This window comes from Dromaius novaehollandiae, chromosome 29, assembly GCF_036370855.1.
Source record: "Dromaius novaehollandiae isolate bDroNov1 chromosome 29, bDroNov1.hap1, whole genome shotgun sequence".
Taxonomy (NCBI): Eukaryota; Metazoa; Chordata; class Aves; order Casuariiformes; family Dromaiidae; genus Dromaius; species Dromaius novaehollandiae.
The window spans coordinates 1,981,822-2,003,532 of NC_088126.1; the positions used below are offsets into that span (position 1 = coordinate 1,981,822).

At 64.7% G+C, this 21,711-nt stretch overlaps 3 protein-coding genes across 3 annotated transcripts in view; 1 reads left to right on the forward strand and 2 right to left on the reverse strand.

The window, feature by feature from the left end:
* Nucleotides 1-3,578, forward strand: part of RNF115 (ring finger protein 115) — a 23,668-nt gene extending 20,090 nt beyond the window's left edge. Inside the window, exons 8-9 of the mRNA XM_026118735.2 lie at nt 1,567-1,682; nt 2,091-3,578. Coding sequence (XP_025974520.1) covers nt 1,567-1,682; nt 2,091-2,222 — 248 coding nt within the window. The 3' untranslated portion in view covers nt 2,223-3,578. The remainder of the gene's footprint in view (nt 1-1,566; nt 1,683-2,090) is intronic.
* On the reverse strand, nt 3,274-15,076 carry ITGA10 (integrin subunit alpha 10). Its single transcript, XM_064498833.1, has 30 exons — nt 14,923-15,076; nt 12,877-12,988; nt 12,629-12,735; nt 12,405-12,493; nt 12,205-12,319; nt 11,990-12,117; nt 11,655-11,803; nt 11,423-11,573; nt 11,174-11,339; nt 11,030-11,103; nt 10,626-10,770; nt 9,977-10,125; nt 9,739-9,882; nt 9,234-9,437; nt 8,940-9,070; nt 8,673-8,839; nt 8,311-8,453; nt 8,062-8,172; nt 7,876-7,961; nt 7,667-7,808; nt 6,886-6,978; nt 6,720-6,796; nt 6,500-6,589; nt 6,313-6,397; nt 6,121-6,234; nt 5,930-6,022; nt 5,730-5,843; nt 5,527-5,622; nt 5,325-5,438; nt 3,274-5,245 (listed from the first exon to the last, which is right to left on the reverse strand). Exons 1-30 carry the CDS (start codon nt 14,972-14,974, stop codon nt 5,186-5,188), a joined length of 3,501 nt encoding a protein of 1,166 aa, XP_064354903.1. The 5' UTR covers nt 14,975-15,076; the 3' UTR covers nt 3,274-5,185.
* Nucleotides 15,077-17,959: 2,883 nt separating this feature from the next.
* Nucleotides 17,960-20,682, reverse strand: PEX11B (peroxisomal biogenesis factor 11 beta). The gene is made up of 4 exons (XM_026118743.2): nt 20,454-20,682; nt 20,249-20,364; nt 19,943-20,144; nt 17,960-19,497 (listed from the first exon to the last, which is right to left on the reverse strand). Exons 1-4 carry the CDS (start codon nt 20,507-20,509, stop codon nt 19,131-19,133), a joined length of 741 nt encoding a protein of 246 aa, XP_025974528.2. The 5' UTR covers nt 20,510-20,682; the 3' UTR covers nt 17,960-19,130.
* Between the last annotated feature and the right edge of the window lie 1,029 nt (nt 20,683-21,711).

The window sequence follows — 21,711 nt, forward strand, 5'->3', positions numbered from 1 at the left end:
CTAAAACCTTCTGTTTATTCTGCTGTTTATGGTCTCATTAAAGCTCAGCTCTGCATGTTGCTTTCCTCCCTTTCAGACTGACTTGCAGTAGGGCTGGTAGATCAGGCTCTGAACATATTCCTGCTGAATTACCCTTGAAATGTCATGTAAAGATTGCAGGTTCCTATAATGTAGCCAGCAGGAAAGACCTGTGGCTTTTTCGTAGCATTTATGGTTTTGCAATTAGCTCATCCAGGGGATTTTTCTCCCTGTGTTTGCAGAAGGCTGTCTCTGAAGGCTGCTCAAAGGGTCCCTTTCCCTCTGAGCTGCTCTATTCCTGGAAACTAATGCTCTGTTAAGATGCACGGTTTGATTAGAATGGCTGTTTCCATGACAGATATTTTTGTCTGGTTCTTTTTATACACCCATGTCTCTTATTCTTGTCTGGGAAGCCAAGAAGCATCTGAATTTCCATGTTGTAATGCTCGGTCCTGCCTGTTTGAATTGACAGAGCTCGGGCTGGGCAGCCTGGCAGTGGAGAGAGGATTAGCGTTGTGAGCTTGGTCTTCCTGCTGGTTGCGGCTAGGAGGTGTGTTAGCATTACAACGGCACCGTCAGGCTTGGTATTAAGGAAGAGAGACCAGGTTTTTGCCGTCTCTCCTGGTTGATGTTACATAGCAGTGTGCTGTGCTCTTGCAGAGGAGGTCATGCGTTGGAAACATCCCTAGCCAGCCTTGCAAAACTGTCCTTGTTCCAGGCAAGGAAGTTCTGGCAGGGCTCCGCTAAAATGCCCTTAGTTTGAATTGCCTTGTTAGTTAGTCTAATGCAGAAGGCATAAGAGATGCTACTTCCAGCTTCTACAATAGCAGGATTTGCACCAAATGCTACCTGGGGGTTGACCATTGGGAATCCAACAGTTGTTTCTCTCCTAAAAGGAACTTCAGAAAGTGATGGAGATCACAGAAGTGTCAGTAAAACCACCAAAGGATTTTGTGAAAGGGCAAGAGATGGTTCTGCTTCCTGGTTTTTACTGCCTAGGGCTTGAGCCTGCAAATGCAGCGCGCTGGGTAGGACGTTCCCGTGACGGAGCACCAGGTGTGGTTGGAGGGCTCATGCTGTTGTTGCCTAGGGATCCTCCAGAGTCAAGGCAGAGAGGGTTCTGCCGAGGGAGACTGTCTCCCAGCAGGGTCAGAGTCTTTGCTCTGATTCCTTTTCTCCTGGGTGTATCAGGATCAGTCAGTGACTGTCCTGTGCATTAGGGACTCTGAACATCTCCCTGTGGGGAATGAAAACTGCCTTTTCCTCCCCCTCTCTTGCAAGGGAGGGAAGGAAGAGTATAAATGCTGTCACTCCCTCCCTCTGCAAACTTTCCAAAGCAAACTCAGCTGTGTGCATCTCTGTCGCTGGCTGCTCCAACCATCTGTCCTGCTGCTTCCCTTCTCCAGGCAGCCTGTTGGAGAGAGGCGTGAATCTCCTCTGGGCTCGTAAAAGTTGGGCTTGTTATTACCAGAGAGCTAAAACTCCGTCTGCGGGTTGCTGTCGGTGCCCTGCCTGCTTCACCTCCCTTGGTCTGTGCGTCTCTTCCAGATACGGGTTTGGAGTGTCCTGTGTGTAAAGAGGACTACACAGTAGCGGAGCAGGTTCGGCAGTTACCGTGCAATCACTTCTTCCACAGCAACTGCATCGTGCCGTGGTTAGAGCTGGTAAGAGCCTCTGCCCGCGTGGGAGCCCCGCGGAGGAGCGTGGCTCTTGGCGAGCTCGGTCCTGGTGTGGGGGCTCCAGACCAGGCTTGGGAGGTGCTGCTGGCTGTCTCTGAGCCAAGCGTGTCTCCTGCAGTAGTGAGAAATGATTTGGAAAGCCGGGCCAGGTCTCAACACTCGTCTTTGTTAGGGCGAAAGGTGGGTAACGGGGCTGTAGCATCTCCCACCTCTCTAAGGCCCCGCTTCCAATCGCGCCTGTGTCGGCTGGAGCCGCGTGGCAACCGCGGTACGGGCGCAACAGCCGCGGGTCCCGGCGCGGGGACAGTGGGCGAGAGGATTCCTCCAAGCCGCAGAATGGGAAAGCAGCCATCTGCGTGGCGTTTTCCTGAGGCCCCCGCGTTTCCCTTGCAGCATGACACGTGTCCCGTGTGTCGGAAGAGCCTAAACGGCGAGGATTCGACTCGGCAAACACAGAACCCCGAGGCCTCAGCGAGCAACAGCTTTAGCAGTGAAAGCCAACTACACGATCGATGGACTTTCTGATGCTCGAGGGCTTCCTGTGGGCTCTGGCTGGAGTATTCTTACTACAGATGTACATTGTATTATAATTCAAACAAAAAGAGCAGCAGGAAATATAGAGCAGGGGAGGGAACCCACCCCATGATATTACTGCAATGAGTGCTGTCTTTTTCCTGAAACTTTAAACTAGCATCTCCGAGCGAATCGCGCCTCCATCGGAATCGCCTCTTTAGTCCTAAATTCAGAGTCTTTGAGTGATTTGACTTGATTTTATACTTGTGAAACCTTTACGTAGGCATGGCCCCTTGGACGGGGGCGAGGAGGGCAGGGAGCTTGGCAGCCGTTGTGCAGACCCTGCCCGGGTCCCGAGACCTCCCGCGCAGCCCTGGCCGCGTGGGGCCGGCTCCCCTGCCCTCGCTCCGCGTCCCCCCACGGAGAGGTGGCAAAGGTGGCGAAAACACCCCCGTTACGGGGCTCTTTTTGGCGAAGGAGGGCATGGAAACTAGGCGATTTTTGACTTCTCTCTGGCCCCTTTCTGTGCCCCTCGGGCCGTGTGGGTGGAACCGAATCCAGGAGTGTTTTTTTTTCCCCTCTTCTCTCGAGTTCAAGTAAAAATGTCTATGAAAGAGTGTTCTCGGTTTTCTCAGGGGAGAGGCAGAGGTGACGATGGAGGTACCGAAGGGTCTCTGGATCAGGTGTCTTACCGAGGGGCGCTGGCGGAGAGAAGTGCGCTCGCATGGTCGGGACGCACAGGAGCCCACGGTTCTGGGAACAGGAATGCACAAGAAGGTTTTTTGTCTTGTGAACTTCTCTTTTTTTTTTTTTTCTTTCCCCCCCGCTCTCTCTCTCTTTTATTTTTTATTTTTTTCTGGCCCTTCTCCATGTGCCTGTGTCCCCAGGTCTGTCCAAACCCGTCCCCCACCCACAGTGAGTTGTTTAGGATCCTTAGCTGGCTTGTATCATGTGGACCACATTAAAGGCATCCTTCAGGAAAACAGCCCTAACTGTGCATAACCATTTTAATGGCTGATTCCTCCGTGTTTAACACAAAAACCTTAATTCTCTCTTAGTCTGGTAACTTTAAGAGAATCTCTTTATTTTTTGCAGATTTTTTTGTTTTATTTTTTTTCCACTTCTGTAACATTTCATCCATGTTTGACTTCTCGTTTTTATTGTCCGAATCGTGTCTGTGCTTAAGGCACCCACTAAACCACCGTGCGGCAGTATTAAACCCCGGCTCGGCCCGGCAGCAGGCGGGAGGGAGAGGTAGGTCGCGTCTAAACATGTTGCCACTTCATTGCTGTAACGGTGTACTACGTACACTCGATTTAAACTAGTGTTTTGTTTGCTATTAAGTCAAATAAAGGCCTTTATAAAGAAGAGCAGATGTGGAGAAGGTTGTTGGGTGCTGGAAGAGGTGGCCGAGGAGCCTGGGAAGCCACTGCAGGACTAACTGGGATGCAGATAAGCCAGTGGGATTGCTGTAGAGGGGCTTTTTTGCAGGAAAAGGTCTCGCTCGGGTGGTGGTGGTGAGCACTTGAGTCCTAACGCGGCCTGGGGAGGGGTGGCCGCAGCAGGATGGCATTTGTGAGGTGGCGGCAGCGTTGTCCCTGCTCGCACGAGGTTGCCGAGGCGGCGGTGGCTGCAGGTAAGCCTGGATGCTGGGGAGGATGCAGGTCCCCGTCCCTGCCTCGCGCCGAGGATTTGGGGGAGGCCGGGGCCATGGGCCAGCAGGTTTCTGCACTGGGGACGTGGGTTTTGAACCTGCCGCTGGTCCCAGTGGCTGCAGCAGGGACGGGGGCTGCGCTGCCTAATGCTGCTTCTGCTTAACGCTGCCTGCGCCTTTCCCTTTCTCTAAGCAGCCTGAACGTCCGCAGCGGGAGGAGAAGCACGGGGAGCGACATGCTGAGTCCTCGTGCGGGTTCACTTAGGCCTCCAGCCACGAGCCGTCTACCCGCCTCCCCGCAGCCTGCCGCTTGGGTTTATTCCTGGCACAGCAGCTCGAAATCTGCTGCTGCAGCTTCAGGACCAGCTCTCCCGCTCGCACAGGAGACATTTAAAGCATAAAGCCCTGCTAATCATGTGCTTTTGAGGGCCAGATGCAACCGTGCTCTGGGGCAGGTTGCAAACTAAGAGCTGATCAAGGGCTGCCGGCTGCGCTGGTTGGTGACAGCAAGAGGGAAAAATGCTTTAACAGGAGCTAGATCCTTTTCAAAACACTCTTTGCTTTATCTCACTGCCTCTGCCCGCTCTTCTTGGGCATGTCATATTCCCCTGAAGAGCCCCATGGCCACGGTGAGTTTGGGGGGGGCCTGGGGGACCACACAACTCCTGTTATTTGGGGTTTTTCCAGCTTTCTGGTCCCGATTCCTCCCTCCTGCCTTGCCTGTTCCGCCCTGCACCAGCCCCTCCTGCTGCTATTTCCAAGTTAGGGAAAGTGCCTGAAATCAGGACTTTCCTCCCCATGGGGCCAGGGTTTAAGTCAGGCATTTGCAGGGAAGCGCAGGGGAGCAGGACTTGGTTGGGGGGTGGGGGGGGAAACTTTGCGCGTCCAGCAGACGCGCATCCCCCCATCACTCTGTGCTCCGTGGCCCTGGCTGCCGCCGCTCCGAACGAGACGTTCGAGATAGTCTCTGGCGCATTTTGGGGTTTTTTCCCCCTCCGGGAGGGGAAAGTGTTTCGATTCGGGGGTGCAAAACTCGACGATGCGGGGAGCGAGCGCCGCCGCGGTACCAGGCGCCGGAGCAGCTCCGGAGGGGGCTCAGCTTTATTGGCGGAGTTGCTTGTTCGGACCGGTCGCTCCACGTTTCTCCGGCTACATCACCACCGGGGCGGGGTCCTCGGTGCCCCCCAGGCCTTCGGGCTCCAACCGCGCGGATCCGACCTCACCTCGCTGCGTCCGAGCCGGGAGCCGGGGCCGGAGGCGCCCCGGGCGCAGGGAGGGTGCCGGTCCTTGCCGTCGGGACGCGCGGGACCAGCGCCTGCTCTCACTGCTCCTCCTTCTCCTCCTCCTCCTCGGGGAGCTTCTTGCGGGTGAAGAAGCCCAGCTGGGGCGAGAGGGAGAGGATGGAGGCGAGGAAGGGCTGCGGGCACCCACCGCCCAGCCTGGCCCAGCCCCGCTCTCACCTTCCACAGGCAGAAGATGATCAGCGCCAGCAGCAGCAGCCCCCCGACGATGCTGCCCACCAGGATCCAGAGCGAGACGGGGACCCGCTTGCGCTGCAGGATTTCCAGCACCATCTGCAGAAAGAAAAAAGAAAAGAAAAGAAAAAAAGAGAAAAAAAAGAGATTTGCAGAAAAAAAAAGTAGCGCCCGGTGCTGCTCCTACCTCGCGCCGCTGCGCCGTCCGCTCCAGCAGCAGCAAGCCGCCGGCGGGGGCCAGCAGGGAAACGGTGCTGATGATTTTCACACTCCTAAACCGAGCCTGGAGCGGAGAGGGGGGGTGAGCGGGGCCGTTCGGGCCCCCTGCCCGGCCCGGGGGCGCTGGGTTGCAGCGGGGGCTGCAGCGGGCGCCAGGGCCCCCCCGCTCACCGCGCGGAAGAAGGCGTCGTGCACGGCGCGGAGGACGTGGACGGAGAGCTCGCCGCCGCGCTCCAGCCGCCCCAGCTCGCAGCGCAGCACCTGGCACCCGGCGTTGCTGCAGTTCTGCCGGCGGAGAGATGCTGGGTGACACGGGGGGACGTGGGGACAGCCCTGTCCCTGTCCCCTGCACCCCCCCCCATGGCGCTCACCAGCCTGTCCACGTGCAGCAGGTCCTCGGGGTGCACTGGGACCACGGCGGCTGGCGGCGGCTCCTCGCCGGGGCTGCGCAGAACACAGGTCGCCTGGCCGGGGCGGGGGGAGAGGAGCCGGGCTCAGTGCCATGGGCAGTGGGGACCCCCCCCCCAGGTGCCCCGGCTCAAGGCCACGGTGAGGGACTCACGTTGTCGGCGATGACGCGGGTGACGGAGAGGAAGGCGGCGCCGCGGTAGCCGAGTGCCGGCAGGGCCATGCGGAGCGTGAGGTTTTGCACCGGGTAGCAGCCCAAATTCTGGACCTGGGTGAAAAGCAGGATAAGCCAGGACCGGATGGGCCCAGGCGTCCGGGACATCCCCCCCCCCCCCCCCAATCTTACCTTGACCGTGGTCTTGAATTCGGGCCCGGGGCCATGGGGGAAGGTGCCGGGCGGCTGCACCTCGTAGCGGTGCAGGTTGGCGTTGCTGCGGGGGTGAGAGCAGGGTGGGAACCGGCCCCGGAGCCGTAACGTGCCCCCCCCGGCCCCGGCCCCGGCCCCGGCCCCGCTCCCCCCGGCCCAGCCCTACCTGGAGAGGAAGAGGTCGGGCTCGTAGCGGACGGCGGCGGCGAGCTGCACCGCGTTGTCATGCAGCGTGGCCTCGGCCTCGGTGCTGTCGCTGCGGGACGGAGAGGACAGCGCCGGGGGCTCGGGGTACCCCCCCCCCCAGCACCCATGGGGGGCCCGGCCCAAGCCCCTTGCTCATGGGCCCCCTCGTGCCCCCCCATGCAGCTCCCGCCGTCTCTTACCTGCTGGCCACAAGCCCGACCTCGGCCCGCTCGAGCAGGACGGAGCAGCTGAACTCGAACTCCAGGGCGAAGGCGACCTGGGTGGGAGGAGATGGACCCGTGAGCGGGGCGAGAGGCCGTGCGAGGGGTCCAGCTCCGGCTCCGGCTCTGGCTCGCGGCTGCCTACCTTGGCCAGCGAGCGGAAGACGGGGTAGCCGACGCTGCAGAGGCGGCCGTGTCCCCCCAGCGCCGTGCACTCCAGCTTCGCCTGGCTCTTGTCCTGCAAGGGGGGGGGGGGGGGAAGAGGTGGCACCGTCCCCTGCAGCGGCCCCGTGATGGGGACGGTGGTGGGACCCTCGGGGCTGAGCACGTGGCAACCCATAGGGGCAGCTGGAGAGACCCCCTATCCACAGCCTGGGAGGGGCTGGGGGCACATACGGGGCCAGATGGACCCCAATCGCTGCCCAGGATGGGTTGGGGGGCCTGGGTGGGGCTGGACAAACCCCAGTGTCTGACCTGGGATGGGCTGGGGAGCCCCCCCATGAGGCTGGATGGACCCCCCCCATCTCCCATCCAGGACAAGCTGGGGGACGCAGGTGGGCGCCCATCTCCGACTCGGGGTGGATGCGGGTGCCCATATGGGGCTAGATGGACCGGGGACCCTGCTGGCGCCAGGTGGACCCCCGTCTCTGACCTGGGAGGGGCTGGGGGGTCTGTAGATGATCCCCTAGCTCCAAACCAGAATGAGCTGGGGGGGCCAGACTGACCCCAATATCTGACCTGGGACAGGCTGGGGGACGCGGATGGAGCTGGGTGAACCAGAGAGTCCCTGTAGGACTGGACAGAGCCTGGTCTTTGACTGGGGACAGACCAGAGCACCCACACAGGGCTGGAAGGAGGGGGATGAAGGGCCGTGGGGGGGCTAGGTGGACCCCCATGTCTGGGATGGGACAGGGGTGGCCCCGTACCTGGAGCACGAGGCTGGAGAAGTGCAGGTTCCTGGAGAAGCGGAGCCGCAGGCTGGCGTTGTAGGCGTTCTCCTTCTTGTTCTCCAGGCTCACGTCCACCATCACCTTCCTCCTGCCCTTGCGGAGGACGTGGGGGCTCTGCCTGCGGCGGGAGGCTCGTCACGGCCCCGGAGCAGGGCTCGGACCCCCGCCGCAGCGCCGGTCCCTACCTGGAGCCCGCGATGTCCATGCTCGCCCGGAGCACCAGGTCCGTGACGCACTCGTCATCGTCACCGCAGTCCTTGAAGAAGGGGATCTGGAAGGAGCCAGGGAAGGGTGACGGGGTGGCTGCTTGGGACACCGGCTCCGTGTGCCCCCCCCAGTCCCATCCTCCCCGTCACCATCCCAGCACCCACCAGTTTCTGGACGGTGGTGGGGGATTTCTCATCCAGCACCGGGCCCGGGGCGGGTTCGGCCAGGCCCAACGTCACGGTGAAGCTGAGGGGTCGCAGATAGTCCGTGGTGTCCTGGGGACCGCACAGGGCTCCCGGTTAGTCCCAGCGCCGCCGGATGGGTGGGAAAAGGGGAGGAAGGAGCCGGGCTGCGGGAGGGACCCCGCTCGGCCCCGGGGGAGGACGCGGGGCGGCCGGGTGGCCTGGGCTCACCAGGACGTGGAAGGGGAAGCGGACGCAGCTCTGCCGCCCCAGCGAGAGCTGGAGCCGCTTCTGCAAGAGGCGCCGGGCCGAGGAGTCGAAGGCGGCCCGGGCACCCGGCGTCCGCTCCTCCAGGGACACGTTGTACCGGAGCTCTGCGCAGGGACGAGGACGGGGGGGTCACCGCCAAGTCCCCCAGGCAGCTGGGGGATGCTCGGGGGAGACCCCAGGGATACTCGGGGGATGCTCAGGGAGATGCTCGAGGGATGCGCAAGGGATGCCCTGGGACATCCCGGGGGACACCCTGGGGATGCTCGGAGGACACCGCGGGGATGCTCAGGGCCCAGGACGCCCCCCCAGCCGCCGGCACTCACCGATCGCCCTGTGCCACCGGCCCCGGGCCCGCGTCCCAGCCCGGAAGCAGACCTTGGCGCGGAGGCAGACGGCGTCGGCACCGCCGCGCTGGCAGTTCCTCTGGATGACGCTGATGGCCGGCGGCTCCACCGTCAGCGACGCGTTGACCTGGACGATCTGGCGGGAGCTGGCGGCGGGAGCCGGGGGTCAGAGCCCCGTCCGAGGGCAGGGAAGCCTCGCGGCCGAGCCCGGTGGTGCCGCCACCCCCGCCGGGTGCCCGGACTCACCGCAGGACCACGGCCACACCCTGCGCCCCCACGGCCAGGTCCACCAGCCCGTCGCCGTCCAGGTCCATCTGCCCGTCCAGGCTGCGCCCGAAATAGCTGAGATCCTGGCTCAGCGCCGCTGCCTCGATGCGCTGGGGAGGCGAGAATGGGGGCCATTGTGGCTTCTCTGGTGTCTCATATAAGGTTGTGCTCACAGGGTGACCGGCCCCAGGGGTGGCACTAACAGACCCCGGGGGGGGGGCAGACACCACCAGCAAGACCCCCCCCAAGGCTGCCTCCAGCCCCGTCTCTCACCTGCTTGTAGTGGGGCAGGATGGCGCCCGGGGCGCCGTGGTAGATGTACACGGCACCGCGGTGGCCGTCCTCCAGCGGTGCCCCCACCACCACGTCGTTGAAGCCGTCGTGGTTGAGGTCCGGCACGGCGGCCAGGGCGTAGCCAAAGCGGGAGTCCTGCGGCTTCTTGTCGGCGTGCAGGGTCCCGGCGGGGGCTAGAAGCCGCTGGGGGCACGGAGGGGCCCTGGGTACCCCACTGTCCCCCAATGCCTCCCGCCGACCCTCCTGTGGCCCCACATCCCCACGCGTCCCCCCGAGCCGACGTATCCCCCCGATGCTGCCGTGCATCCCCTGACCCTGCAGTGTCCCCCTGATGTGGCCATGTCCCTCTGGTCCCCTCATACCCCCCCCAAATCCACCACAGCCCCCCGATCCCACCACGTACCCCGACTCACCGTGCTGCACCCCGACTCCACCGTATCTTCCCGATCCTGCCGCATACCCCCGACCCCCCCGGCCCCCTAACCTGCCCCACGCTGTAGACGTAAACCCGGCCGGTCTCCTTGCTCTGGGCGCCCAGGTACATGGGGGCGGCCACCAGCAGCACGTCGGTGGCCCCGTCGCCGTCCGCGTCCAGGACGCACACCTCGCTGCCGAAGTAGGAGCCGATCTGCGGGGCGGCAGGAGCATGAGGCTGGGGGGGGGGGGGGCACAATTCCCGCCAGGCCCCCTCCTCCCACGCCACCCCGCACGCCCGGCCCTACCTGCTCGCCCTGCAGCGCCTGGGCCACCGCCACGTCCCCCGCGGCACCCAGCTCGAAGAGGATCACCTTGCCCTTGTGCTGGAAGCGGGGGGCCCCAGCCACGTAGAGCCGCTTCCCGCCGGGCAGCCGGAGCGAGGAGACGGCGTAGCCTGGCATGTGGAGCAAAAAGGGGGTGGGTGGGGTTTTTTGGTAGTGAAAACCCCGGGGCGGATGGTCCCCCACCTTGGTCACCCCGTGTCCCCAGGGCATTGAGCATCCCAGCTTGCTCCGCATCCCCTGGGGTACCCAAGCATCCCGTCTTGTCCTGCATCCCTGAGCATCCCTGGTTTTCCCTGCATCCCTCAGGGCACTGAGCATCCCGGCTTGCTCCGCATCCCTCGGGGTGCCCAGCATCCCAGCTTGCCCTGCATCCTCAAGGCACTGAGCATCCTGGCTTTTCCCTGTATCCCTCAGGGCACCCAGCATCCCTGGTTTTCCCTGCATCCCTGAGGCATCGAGCATCCCAGCTTGCTCTGCATCCCTTGGGGTGCCCAGCATCCTGGCTTGCTCCGCATCCCTCAGAGCACCCTGCATCCCTGCTTTGCTCTGCATCCCTCGGGATGCTGAGCATCCCAGCTCGTCCCAGATCCCTCAGGCTGCTCCCCCCTACCCAGATAAGCAGCGTGATTCTTCAGCTCCAGCGGGAACTCCTCCTCGAAGGCTTTCCGGGGGGGGACGATGCGGCCGCCGCGGCCCTCCTTGAGCACGGCCCCGTCCCAGTCATAGGCTCCGACCATGCCGAAAAGGATCCCGTCCTGGCGGGGAAGGGGGGGGGGGCACGCGGCTGCAGGGCCAGCGAGGCACCGCGTGGACCGGGTGCTCGGCAGGCGTCACGCGTCACGTGCGTCCCCTGCGCGGTGGCTCCCCACGCCTCACCGTCCCCAGCGGCCACCCCAAAATAGCCGGCCACCTTCCCCTTCCCGGGACACTCAGCGTCTCGTGGCTCCGGCCGCCCGACGCCGATGCTGAGGCCGATTTTCCACTTCTGCAAAGCCCCGGGTGCTGCCTGCTCACCTCCAGGAGATGGATGGAGAAGCCGACCTGGGACATCTCCAGCTCGAAGGAGCTCGCGTTGTTGCCGTGGGTCCCTGCGGAGCGGAGAGCGGGGCGTTATCGCGGCGCCGGGCCGGGACAGGGCACCGCGTGCCGGGCCGTCACCTTCGAGGCTGAAGATGCGGTCGCCCAGCGCGTCCACGATGTCGTTGAGCGCGGCCTCGTCGGTGACGTTGAAGAAGAACTTCTCGTCGGGGTCGCTGGCGATGGACTTGATCTCGCGGATGAAGTCCTCGGGGTCCTGCTGCCGCCGCAGGTAGTGGCCCAGGACCTGGGCGAGGGGACGCGGGCGTCAGCCGCCGCGGGGACCCGGGGGGGACGATGGGGACCCGGGGGGGGGGGGCGACGGCTCACCGCGATGGCGTAGCGGGTGACGTTGCGCTTCTCGCACTCCTCCAAGGCGGCGGGCAGCTCGTCGCCGTCGTGCGACTCGCCGTCCGTCACCACGATCATCAGCCTGGTGGCATCGCGCCGGCCGCCCCGCTCGGGGCTGAAGGCCTCGGTGCTGCCGGGAGCGCGGGGCGGCGTGAGCGCGGCGCCGGCAGCCACCGCCGCGGCCCCGCTCCCGGCGCCGGCGGGCTCCTACCAGGCGCGGCGGAGGGCGAAGGCGGTGCGCGTCTCGCGGCCTTCCTGCCGGCTGATGTTCCTGGCCGCCTCGGCCACCTCCCGCGCCGTGCGGTACTGCCCCAGCGTCCACTCGTGCACCGCGCGCTCCCCGTACTGCAGCACCCCGACCTGCCGCCGCGACGGGGGAAACACCGCCGGCACCCAAAGTCTGGGCTCAGCACCCGAAAATGCATCCCCGACCCGGCAGCGCTGCCTCCGTGCAGCATCGCACCCGCGGGAGATTCCCGCCGGCTGCCTCGGTTTCCCCGCCGGGGCCAGGGGGACGTTGGGGACGCCGAGATGCCACCAGCTCACCTGGATCTGGCCGGGCCCGATGAAGAACTTGCTGAGGACGTTGCTGAGGAAGTTCTGCACCTCGTACCAGGGGTAGATGCTGTTGGAGCCGTCCAGCACGATGACGATGTCCATGTAGGTGGAGCAGCCTGCGGAGGCGGCGGGGTTGGGGACACCGCCGGGGGGGGGGGACACGCGTGGCCCGGTGCCCCCCGCCGCCGCCGTCCCCTGCTCACGCTGCGCCGTGGGCGCCAGGGTCTCCACGGGCCGCAGGTCGCCGTCCAGCCGGGTGCAGACGCCGGTGCTGAAGACGGAGGTGCCGCACTCCTGGGACCAGAGCGGGGCGCAGGCCTGCGCACGGAGCGGGGGAACATTTTTTGCGGGGGGGGATTTTTGCAAAGCCCCCGCCTCGGCTTCCCCTCGCCGCACCGCTCACCACGAAGCCGTCGCCGCGGCCGTGCAGCAGGGTCATGCCGAAGTGCATGTTCTTGGCGGGCAGCGGGACGCGCTGCAGGGCTGCGTCGCCTGCAGCCGGGCGCCGGAACGCGGGAAAAACAGGGAGAGAGACAGAGCCGGCGGGTGTCAGCGCCGGATGAGCCCCCGAAAGGCCCCGGCACGGCGACGCCGGGGTCCCCCCGCTTTTTCCCGCGGTGGCGTTACCGAGGTTGGCCTTGGCGCACGTGCTATTGGGGGGTCCCACGGGGCACTCGTAGACGTCGCCGCGGCGGTCGCCGGCCGGCCCGTCCCAGGGGGCCGCCACCAGCAGCCTGCGGGGACGCGGCGGCTCGTTAGCGCTAACGAGGGCTCCGAGCCCCGGAGCCCCGGCCGGGCATCGCCGCGGGAACCAGCCGGGGACTCGGGGCGGCCGCGGGGCCGGTGCTGCCTCGGTTTCCCCGGGCGCCGCTCACCGTTTGCGCCCGCCGGCCGCCCGCTGCAGCACCTTGTAGCCGAACTGAGCCTCGGGCGGCCCCCGGAAGAGCCGCGGGCTGCTCACGTCCACGTTGAAGGCAGCGCACAGCCCTGCGGGGACGGCGAGCCCTGAGCACCCGCCGGCCGGGGGGGCCCCGGCGTCCGGCCCCCTCTCCCCCCCGCCCCGGCTGCGGAAACGGGCCACTCTGCAGCTTTTTCCAGCAAAGCCCCAAACCACAAGCGATTCCCATCACCGTGGCTCATCCTGCCCAGCAAAACCCCTCAAATCCTGTTTTTTCGGAGCTGCCCACCTCCCTGCTGGAAAAAAGCGGCAAAAGCACCAAAAAAAGCACTCGGGGACCAGGATAAACCCCCAAATCACCCCCATGGAGCCCAAATCACTGCCCGGCACTCCAGCTACTCCAGCACCCACCACTCCCCAGGACACGTTGCTCCTGCCCCATCTCCAGGTGCTGCAGCTTTTCTCATTTAATTAATTGATTAATTAATGGGTGGCACCCGGGGGGGCCAGCTGGGGTCTTGGGGTCGCTGGTGGCGGTTGCGTCCCCGGCACAGCAGCTGCTCTGTCCCCGCCGGACCGCAGGGCAGCTGGCCCCGCAATTAGGCAGGGCGGCACTGGGCCCCCCCGGCAGCAGCCGGCCCCCGGCGTATTTTGGGAAGCGCCAATTAGATGGGAGGGGAAGGCCGGAACGGGAGGAAAACGGCTCCTTTTGGATTCGCGGCACGGCCCTGGCCGGCGGCCGAGACAGCGGCCCGAAACCTTCCTGTCTCGCGGCAGCGGGGAGGTTGTTTTCCCCTCCTGGGTGAAAAGCAGCAGGAAAAGGGAGCGAGCCGGTGCCGGGGGGCAGGACGGTGCCCTCGGGAGGGGGGCACCGGTCGCGGCGGTGCCCGGGCACCCCGAGCCGGGGAGATGCCGGATAAAACGAAAATCCCGGTGCTGATCCACGTGCGGCACCAGGAGGCTGCAGGGCGGACGGGGCCGCTTGGTGCTCCCCGTTTGGGGGAAAACGGGGGCTTTCTGCTTGCCGCCGAGCTTAAAAACCAAAATAAATGCAACGTGCTGCAGCCGCCACCTCCGATTTCCTCCACGCTGGGATGGGCAGAGCCACAGGGGCAGCTCCGAGGGGGGAAACTGAGGCACGGGGCGGCCAAGGGCCGGGAAGGAAACGCGGCGGAGGTTTTGCCAGGCTGTTTCCTCTTTCGAAAAGGAGGGGGAAAAAAATATATATATATATATATGCATGCAGCCGGCGGCGTCTCCGGAGAGCAGTGCCAATGCCCGGTGGGGCACGGCGGGGCGGCGAAAGCGCTTCCAGATGTGCCCCAGCTGGGCCGGAGAAGCCAGCGCACCCCTTCCGGGGCCAGAGGGGAGTGGGAACCTTTTAATCTCTTTCCTCCTTCAAATTGGGGGATTTTCCATTAAAAATTTTCCTCCTGAAGCTTAATTATTCTTATTTAATGCGGTTCGAGCTGATATGGCCCCCGGCACGGGGTCCCCGGCCGCCTCCGTCGCCCAGCCCAGGCTCTGCCTCCTCCGCGGGAACTAGCCGAAAATCGCCCAGGAGGGGATGAGGGCAAAAAAACAGGCGTTTTTCCCAAAAAATCTCCCCCTGGGGCCCCTCTGCGCGGGTTCACGCGCCGCCGAGCCGCTGGTTAATCGCCACCTGGGTCCCCGGGGCTCTGTTAATCCGGGATGGAGCGGGTGATCCGTCGGGTCGCCCTTCAGAGCCCGGCTCGGGCACCGTCCCCGTTCCCGTATCCCGCGGGGATATTTTCCCTGGGCCGAGCGCCGTCCCGGGATGGGTCACGGCCAGGCAAGCCGGCCTCGGGGGGTGCCCCAAAAGCCCCCAACCACCCCACGCTGCAGAAAACAGCCCCAAAAAGTAAAAATAAAGCAAGAACAACCCCCAAAATCACCCCCCAGCACCCGCGGCAGGAGGGACTACGCACCCGGGGGGCTTAATTCAGCCCCAATCCCGCCTTTTTCCCGCTTTTTGCCCTTTTTTTCATTTTCTCCCCCGTACCTGGGAGCAGGAGGAGCGCGGGGAGCAGGCGCGGGGGCCCACCACCCTCCATGGCCCCGTCGCGGTGCCGCCGGCGCCGGGCATCGGCCGGACGCGCGCCTCAAAGGTGACTCTGTCTGCGGCGCGGGACGCCCCGCTCGGGAGCGCTTTTTTAATTATTTTTTTAATTTTTTTTTTTCCTCCTCCTTCATCTCCCGGGCGTTGCAATTGGCTGCTAAAAATAACTGGCCGGGCTGGGCCGGGCTTTGATTTTTTCTTTTTTTTTGGGAAGGAGTTGGGGGAAAAGAAAGGCAAAGTGGTAAAAACGGTGCAGAAGGAGCGGGACGGAGGGGGCAGGCGGAGGTGCAGCCCCGAGACACCCTCCAGGGCCGCCAGCCCCCGGCGAGCACCTCCGAAACGGGCTTTTTCCCGTCTCCTGGCAAAAAAGCCTCCGCGCCGGCTCAGCGAGCGCCTGGCTGGGGACAGCGCCCGGACGCCTGGGCCCCTCGGTTAAAGCATCGCCCTGGGGACCCGCCGGCAGTTTGGGGTGACCCCGCGGCACTGGTTGGAGCTGGCGGCCTTTGCCGCTGCCCGGCTCCCGGCGCTGGCCAGGAGGCCACGTCCCTTGGCCCGGGGATGGGACACATCTGCTGGGTGACACTGCCACCTCCCGGACACCCGGAGATGCCGGGGGGACCTCGGAGAGGCCCCCCATCACCGAGCCTAAGGCGCAGAGGCGGGTTGGAAAAGTCGCTTTTATTATCCCCGTGCCCGAGGTCCTCTGGGGCTCGCGGGGGGCAAAACGGGCAAAAAGTGAGATAATTCCCCAATTTGGCGTGCTGGGAAGCTCAAGCAGCGGCGCAGCAGCCTCCTGCTCCTGGGGAAACCGAGGCAGCGGGCCGGGACCGAGCGTCCCACCCCATCCTGGCGAGGATGGAGGTGCCTCCGGATGGGGGGGAAATTCGGGGTGGGACTGTCCATGGTGGTGGCATCCACGGTGGTGGCATCCACGGTGGCAGTGTCCACAGCCATCTCTGCCTCGTCATTCCTGGGGCTCCCAGCAGGCTGGGGAGCTGCAGCTGGGCTTGGGCGGCCGCTCCAGGTACATCTTGGAGCCCTCGGAGCATCTTCCGGAGCCGGGAGAACTTCCTGGGCAAACCACGGGCATCGATGGGCTCCTTCGCCACCGGGACGCCATCCTCGGAGCCCGGCCCCACGGCCCGCTGGGGAGAAGCAGAGCTCGTAGCTGCACCACTCGCTCTCGACGAAGCTGCGGGAGACCAAGCCCGAGGGTCTCGGGAACCAGATCCGGGGAGTTTGGAGGACCTGATCCTGGGGGATTTGGGGGACCAGACCCCGGGGGCTCAGGGACCAGATCCTGCAGGATTTTGGGGACCGGACTTGGGACTTGGGGACCAGCAAGCAAAAATGCCTCCCGTGCCCGCTCGGTCCAGCCGGAGCCAGGCGTTCGGGGCGCCCTGGCACAGCGGATGCTCGTGAAACGTGAGATTTAGCTTCTTTCTGTTGCTTTTTTTGTTTTTCCCCCAAAGAACTCGAGCTTTCACACAGGCAGGAAGCACGAAAAGTTTCGTCCCTCAGCAGCTGGGACATTTTCGGCCAAAAAGTCTGGCGTTTTAGTAACGGAGGGCAAAGAAACAGGAAACTCGAGGAGAAAAACAGATCGGAAACGTCCTGTGCCAGCCCCAAGCGAAACAAGCCTAATGCAAACAGCAAACTGCCGAAGCAGTGCCAGGGATGGCTCCGCACCGGTCGCAGCCCCGCGGGGGACGTTTCCCGGCCACTCCTCCAGGATGGACCTCGAGGAACGTCAGGAGGGGCGCGGGCGAGCGGCTGGATACCGGGTGCATCCGAAATGCAGCCGGAGCAGGAAATCCCCCGGTTCCAGGATTGCGCCGAGCTTTGCTCGCGGTCAGATTTATCCTGAATTTTGGGACGGCCGGCGCTGGGGTCCGGCAAGAGCAGACGCGTCCCCCAGCCGCCGCGTGCCCCATGGCACGGCGTGCACCGACCCGAACCGGCCCAGGGGCACCCTCCTCGCCCCCAGCGAGACCCTGCTCGCCCCATGCAGCGCTCGGGCTGTGATGAGTTTGGCAGGTCTCAGCTCAGCCGCAACCCTGGGTGGGCGGAAACGGCTGCGCTCGCAACTGGAGCCACGAATTAGCGTGGCAGCACCCAGGATCGGCTCCGTCCGGGCGGAAAGCAGGGCTGGGGTGAGGGGTGAGGCTCCCCGCGAGGGCACCGAGGTCCCATGCGCTGTCCCGTGGGATGAGGAGGAGGGAGAGCGGCCAGCGTGCTGCTCCCAGCTTCCCCGCTTTCGCCCTCGGCGGGCCGGTCTCACCGCTGCCGGAGCGGCTCGCGCAGAGGCCGCCAGCCCCGGCCGGACACCAGCGTCCCGGTGCCGGGCGCCAGGAGAGGGGACAAGTCAGGGCAGGCGGCTACGGGTCCTACCTGGGCACCAGGGCCTGGGGGAGGCCGGAGCAGCCCACGCGGCGCCGGAGAGCTCCTGTCACCACTGCTCGGATGTCGGTTTGCCTCTGGGCACCGGTTGGGGCTGGATCCCTGGAGATTTCCCCGGCAGCTCCGTGCTCGTGCCCCGCTCGTGCCCGCTTCTCCCGGCACCTGCAACCCGTTCGCCTTCCCCGCGCTTGGCCCCGGTCACCGTTTAACCCAGCCAAGCCCAGCCCGCAGCGGTGGGAGGGTTGGGTGGTTTGGGATTGAAACCCGACCGCGCGAGCAGCGTTTGCAGATCCCCTGGGAGAGAAGCCACATTCCCGTGCCCTGGAGCGTGGCGCCCGCAGACACCCCTTCCCAGAGGCACCCAGGCGCTGCGAACTCGGCCCGAGGCGGCGCGGGGATGGAGAGCCTGGCGCAAAGCCCGGAGCACGCGGGGCACACACGCCACCGCGGCCCGTGCCAGCCCCTCGCCAAGGAGGAAGAGGAAGAGCGGCGGGAGGAGAGCGGCTGCCTGGCAAGGACACGCGTCCTCAGGCCACGCTGAGACACATCCACGAGATCATTAAGGCACAGGGAGACGGAGTCTCAGCAGTTTGGCTTTAATAATTAGCTCCGCAAACCGCCACACACTGTGATTAGTGCAGGTGCCTATTTACAGTATTTACACACGACCAACAAGGAGCAGGAGTGGCCTCACAGCTCTCCGCCGTACCTTTCGTCCCCCCTGCCAGGATTAAAATATTGCTCTAAAACATTAAAACCGCGGTGTTGACAGTGTGAAGAGGCTGCTAGCAGCCAAGCTGGGGACAGCAGGAGCGTGTCAGTCCTCCCCTGACGGACTCGCTGTGTGAGTACAAAGACAACCCGGTTCTGACCGGCAAGGAAAAGAAAACCAGGCGCAAACTCTGGCGCCAGGTCCGTCGCCGCAGCTTGGTTAAAAGCACCGGTACCTGCTCCCCTGCTTCTACGCTCCCTCCCGGGGCGAGACGGAGGAACACAGCGCCCCTGGACACAAACAACCGCGGACAAAGGGAGAAGGTCAGCGCTGATGATTAAGTGAAGTTCTCTGTAGAGCTGGGACAGGCCCAAGACCCACACGAGCAGTGTTATCCAGCGTCACAGAAACCTGGAAAAGCGATCAAACTGTGAGGCAGCGATGCCAGCTCAGAGCAGAGAGCGGCTAGGAAAAATCATCACAGAGAATCATAGCTCATCACTGAGCCGCTCCCTCCCTGAATTATCCCACTGTGGCAAAGAAGCTCCTAAAAGGGACATTTGCAGCAGTCTGGAAGAGACGCCCAGCGACCCAGGCGGCCTCCTCTAGCCCCAGAGCAGCAGGAAAAGCTCCCTGCTGGCTGGCTCCAGCCTTAAAGATCCTTTGGAGACAGACGGAAATTGTTTCACCCCTGCTGGGGCCAGACGGGCTCTACAGTCAAGGGGAAGAGCAGCCAAATTTAGGTCCGCCGAATAATGGCCTCTTCAGGGGCGCTGCAGAGAACTGAGACGAGGCGGCCAGAGTGGGTCCCCGCGGGCGCTGATGCCATGGACTCCCTCCGCCTTCCTCCCATCTCCAAAGCCTGGTCGACGCTCGGTGAAAGCAGCCAGGCGTGACGCGAACGCGCAGCCGTGCACAACGGGATCAAAACTGTCAGCTTCATCGTGGCGCAGCCCCAGGAACACCCCTGGGGTCTCCTAAAATCTCCTAAAATCCCCTGCTGCGACCCAGGGAGCCCGGAGGCAGGCTGCAGGGACGACTAGGGCTTCAGTTTGAGCCAGGGATGAAGGATGGTGAGGATGGAGAGGATGGAGGAGGTGAGGCCGCAGAGCCCCACAAAGCCCGGGCTGGTCTTGTAGAGCCCCAGCTTGTCCAGGGGGATGAAGAGGTCGCAAGCGTTCTTCACCACGTCCAGCAGCAGCGGCGGGTTGTTCCGAAGGACGTGCGCCAGGAGCCGGAGCTGCACCTGCAGCCTCAGCCCCAGCTGCTGCAGGCCGTTGTCAGCCTGGAGCAAGCGCCCGTTCTCGACGCCTTTCGCCCGCTTCCCGCCCACCTCGCGCTCCATCAGGATCCGGATCTCGTAGGCATCCCGGCTCAGGTTCACCACGAGGGCGAAGAGGTAATACCTGAAAGACAGGGAAGAGTGACAGGGGCAGGGTGGGGAGACGGGGCAAACGCGGGTGCCGGTGACCTCTGCAACACGCGCAGCCTCCAGCTGCTTCCCACGGGCCACACACAGAAATACGGCGCCTCAAAACACCCGCCCAGTCGAAAAGCAGGAGCGCACGTTCTGCCGCTGAGGGGCTGCGATCGGCTGGGCACCTGCCAGCTCCTGCTGCCCTGCACCCTGCCACCCTCGGGTGCAAAGCCACCTCCGTCTACCGCCGCTCTGTGGCACAGCAGGAGGAGGAAAAGGCTGCGCTGAGACGCTAGGTAAAAGCGGACAGAGCAGACGCGGGCCGAGTGCCGGCTCTCCCTTGCAGAGCGCGCCCAGCCCCATGCGACCTGGCTGAGCCCTGAGAGGCCGCCAGCTCCCCACGGGCACCTCCCGCCCTGGCACGGCCACCTCACCTGAAGGACCTGTGGCTCCACTTCTCCTGGTCCACGCTGGGGACGAGGCCGGCCTTGCCCGCCCACAGCACGTTGTCACAGGCAAAGTACATGGCCCTGTTCAGGTGGCCGAGGGTGATGCAGAAGCGCAGCACCATGTCCGAGAGGTGGATGGCTCGCTTGGCCGCCTCCAGCGCCTCGGCCGAGCTGCCCAGGCGCAGCACTGCGGGACAGAGGCAGGATCAGACCCGGGGGGGGTATCCCCGGGGGGAGACAGGGGAACCGGGCGCCCCCCGGGGCCGCCCCGCCACGGAAGCCCCCACTCACGCTTGCGGCCCAGGCTGAGATGAGCCTCCAGCTGCCGCAGCCTGTCCAGGACGCCGCTGCCGGCCCCGTTCCTCCGCAGCGCGTCGCCCGCCAGGGCACAGGCGTATTGGGCGGCCCTGCAAGACACGGCGCGGCCTCAGCGCGGGGCGCCCCCGGGCCGGGCCCGCACCGCCGCCCCCCTCCCGGTCCCCCCCCGGCTCCGCACCTGAAGACGCGCTCCTTGGCCTGGCTCTGGGCGCTGAAGCGCACCCAGGTCTCCATGGCGCAGCCGGGCCCCCGGCCTCGTCCCCCGTGCAGCGGCCGCGGCGCGGCGGAGCGAGAGCCGCAGCCACTTCCGGCGGCGCGACGGAAGCCGCCGCGGGTCACACGGAGCGCGCGCGGGGGGTGGGGGGGGGCGGGAGAGCTGGCGTCACCTTGCGGCCGGCGGGGGCACAGCGGGTCCCGGCGCCCCCAAACCCCGGGATCCCCCCGAACCCCAGGACCCCCCAACACCTGGGATCTCCCCAAACCCCGGGATCTCCCAAAACCCTGAGACCACCCCAAACCCTGGGAGCCACCAAGCCCTGGGACCCCCCCACGTCCCCGGATCCCCCCCAACTCCTGGGATCTCCCCAACCCCTGGGACCCACCCAGGCCTAGGGACCCTCAAGCCCTGGGATCCCTCCAAATCTTGGGATCCGCCAAGCTCTGCAGCCCCTCAGACCCTGTGACTCTCCCACTGCGTCCTGGGATCCCTCCCAAGTTCTGGGATCTCTCCCAGTCCTGGGATGCCCCGAATCCTGGGGATCCCAAGCCCAGGACCCTCTCAAACCCTGGGTCCTCCCCAAGCCCTGGGATCCACCAGCTCTTGGGACTCCCAGACCCTAGGGACCCCTCTGGCCCCCCAAGCCCTGGCGCCCTCCCAGACTCCAGGTCTCCCCAAGCCCTGGGGCCCCCGAATCTCTCCCCCTCCACATTCCTGCAGGAGAGGAGGAAGCCGAGCTGCCCCGGGAGCGCCGGGCCCACAGCACTCTCCCCTTCCCCACCGCCGCCTCCGGGCCAGGCTGCGCCCCCCGGGAGGCCCACGGCCCTTCCCTGCATGCCTTGCCCTTGGCCGCACTCCCAGCAGCCCCCGCGCGGCCCCCTCCCACAATCCTCTGCGAGAAAGTTTGCCCGAGCAGGGCCCTCGGCTGCCGGGTCCCTATTGGCTGGATGCGCCAGGCCACGCCCCTTTTTATCAAAACAGAGGCTATGAATGGGCGAGTACTGAAGTCCCCGCCTCTAACTCGGTGAAGAGCTCTTTTATTGGTCATCTTGGCATTCCCCGCCCCTCCTGCTGACCAATAAGATCGCCGCCGTTCTGCTGGGGATGAGTCTCCGCCCCGGCCCTGCTTTTTTACATGTGATTCGTTCTTTTCCCAGTCATTATCGCCAGTCCTGCTGTGTCATTGGACAGATCTCCTCCAAGCCCCGCCCCCTCGTCG

Coding starts and splice junctions, on each gene's coding strand:
- ITGA10 (XM_064498833.1), bottom strand. CDS start 14,974: ATGGAGGGTGGTGGGCCCCCGCGCCTGCTCCCCGCGCTCCTCCTGCTC. Junction 12,989..14,922: donor CGCGCTCCTCCTGCTCCCAG/GTACGGGGGAGA, acceptor CCGTCCCCGCAG/GGCTGTGCGCTGCCTTCAAC. Junction 9,883..9,976: donor AGGCGCTGCAGGGCGAGCAG/GTAGGGCCGGGC, acceptor GCCGCCCCGCAG/ATCGGCTCCTACTTCGGCAG.
- PEX11B (XM_026118743.2), bottom strand. CDS start 20,509: ATGGAGACCTGGGTGCGCTTCAGCGCCCAGAGCCAGGCCAAGGAGCGC. Junction 20,365..20,453: donor GCCAAGGAGCGCGTCTTCAG/GTGCGGAGCCGG, acceptor CGTGTCTTGCAG/GGCCGCCCAATACGCCTGTG. Junction 20,145..20,248: donor TCTCAGCCTGGGCCGCAAGC/GTGAGTGGGGGC, acceptor TCTGTCCCGCAG/TGCTGCGCCTGGGCAGCTCG.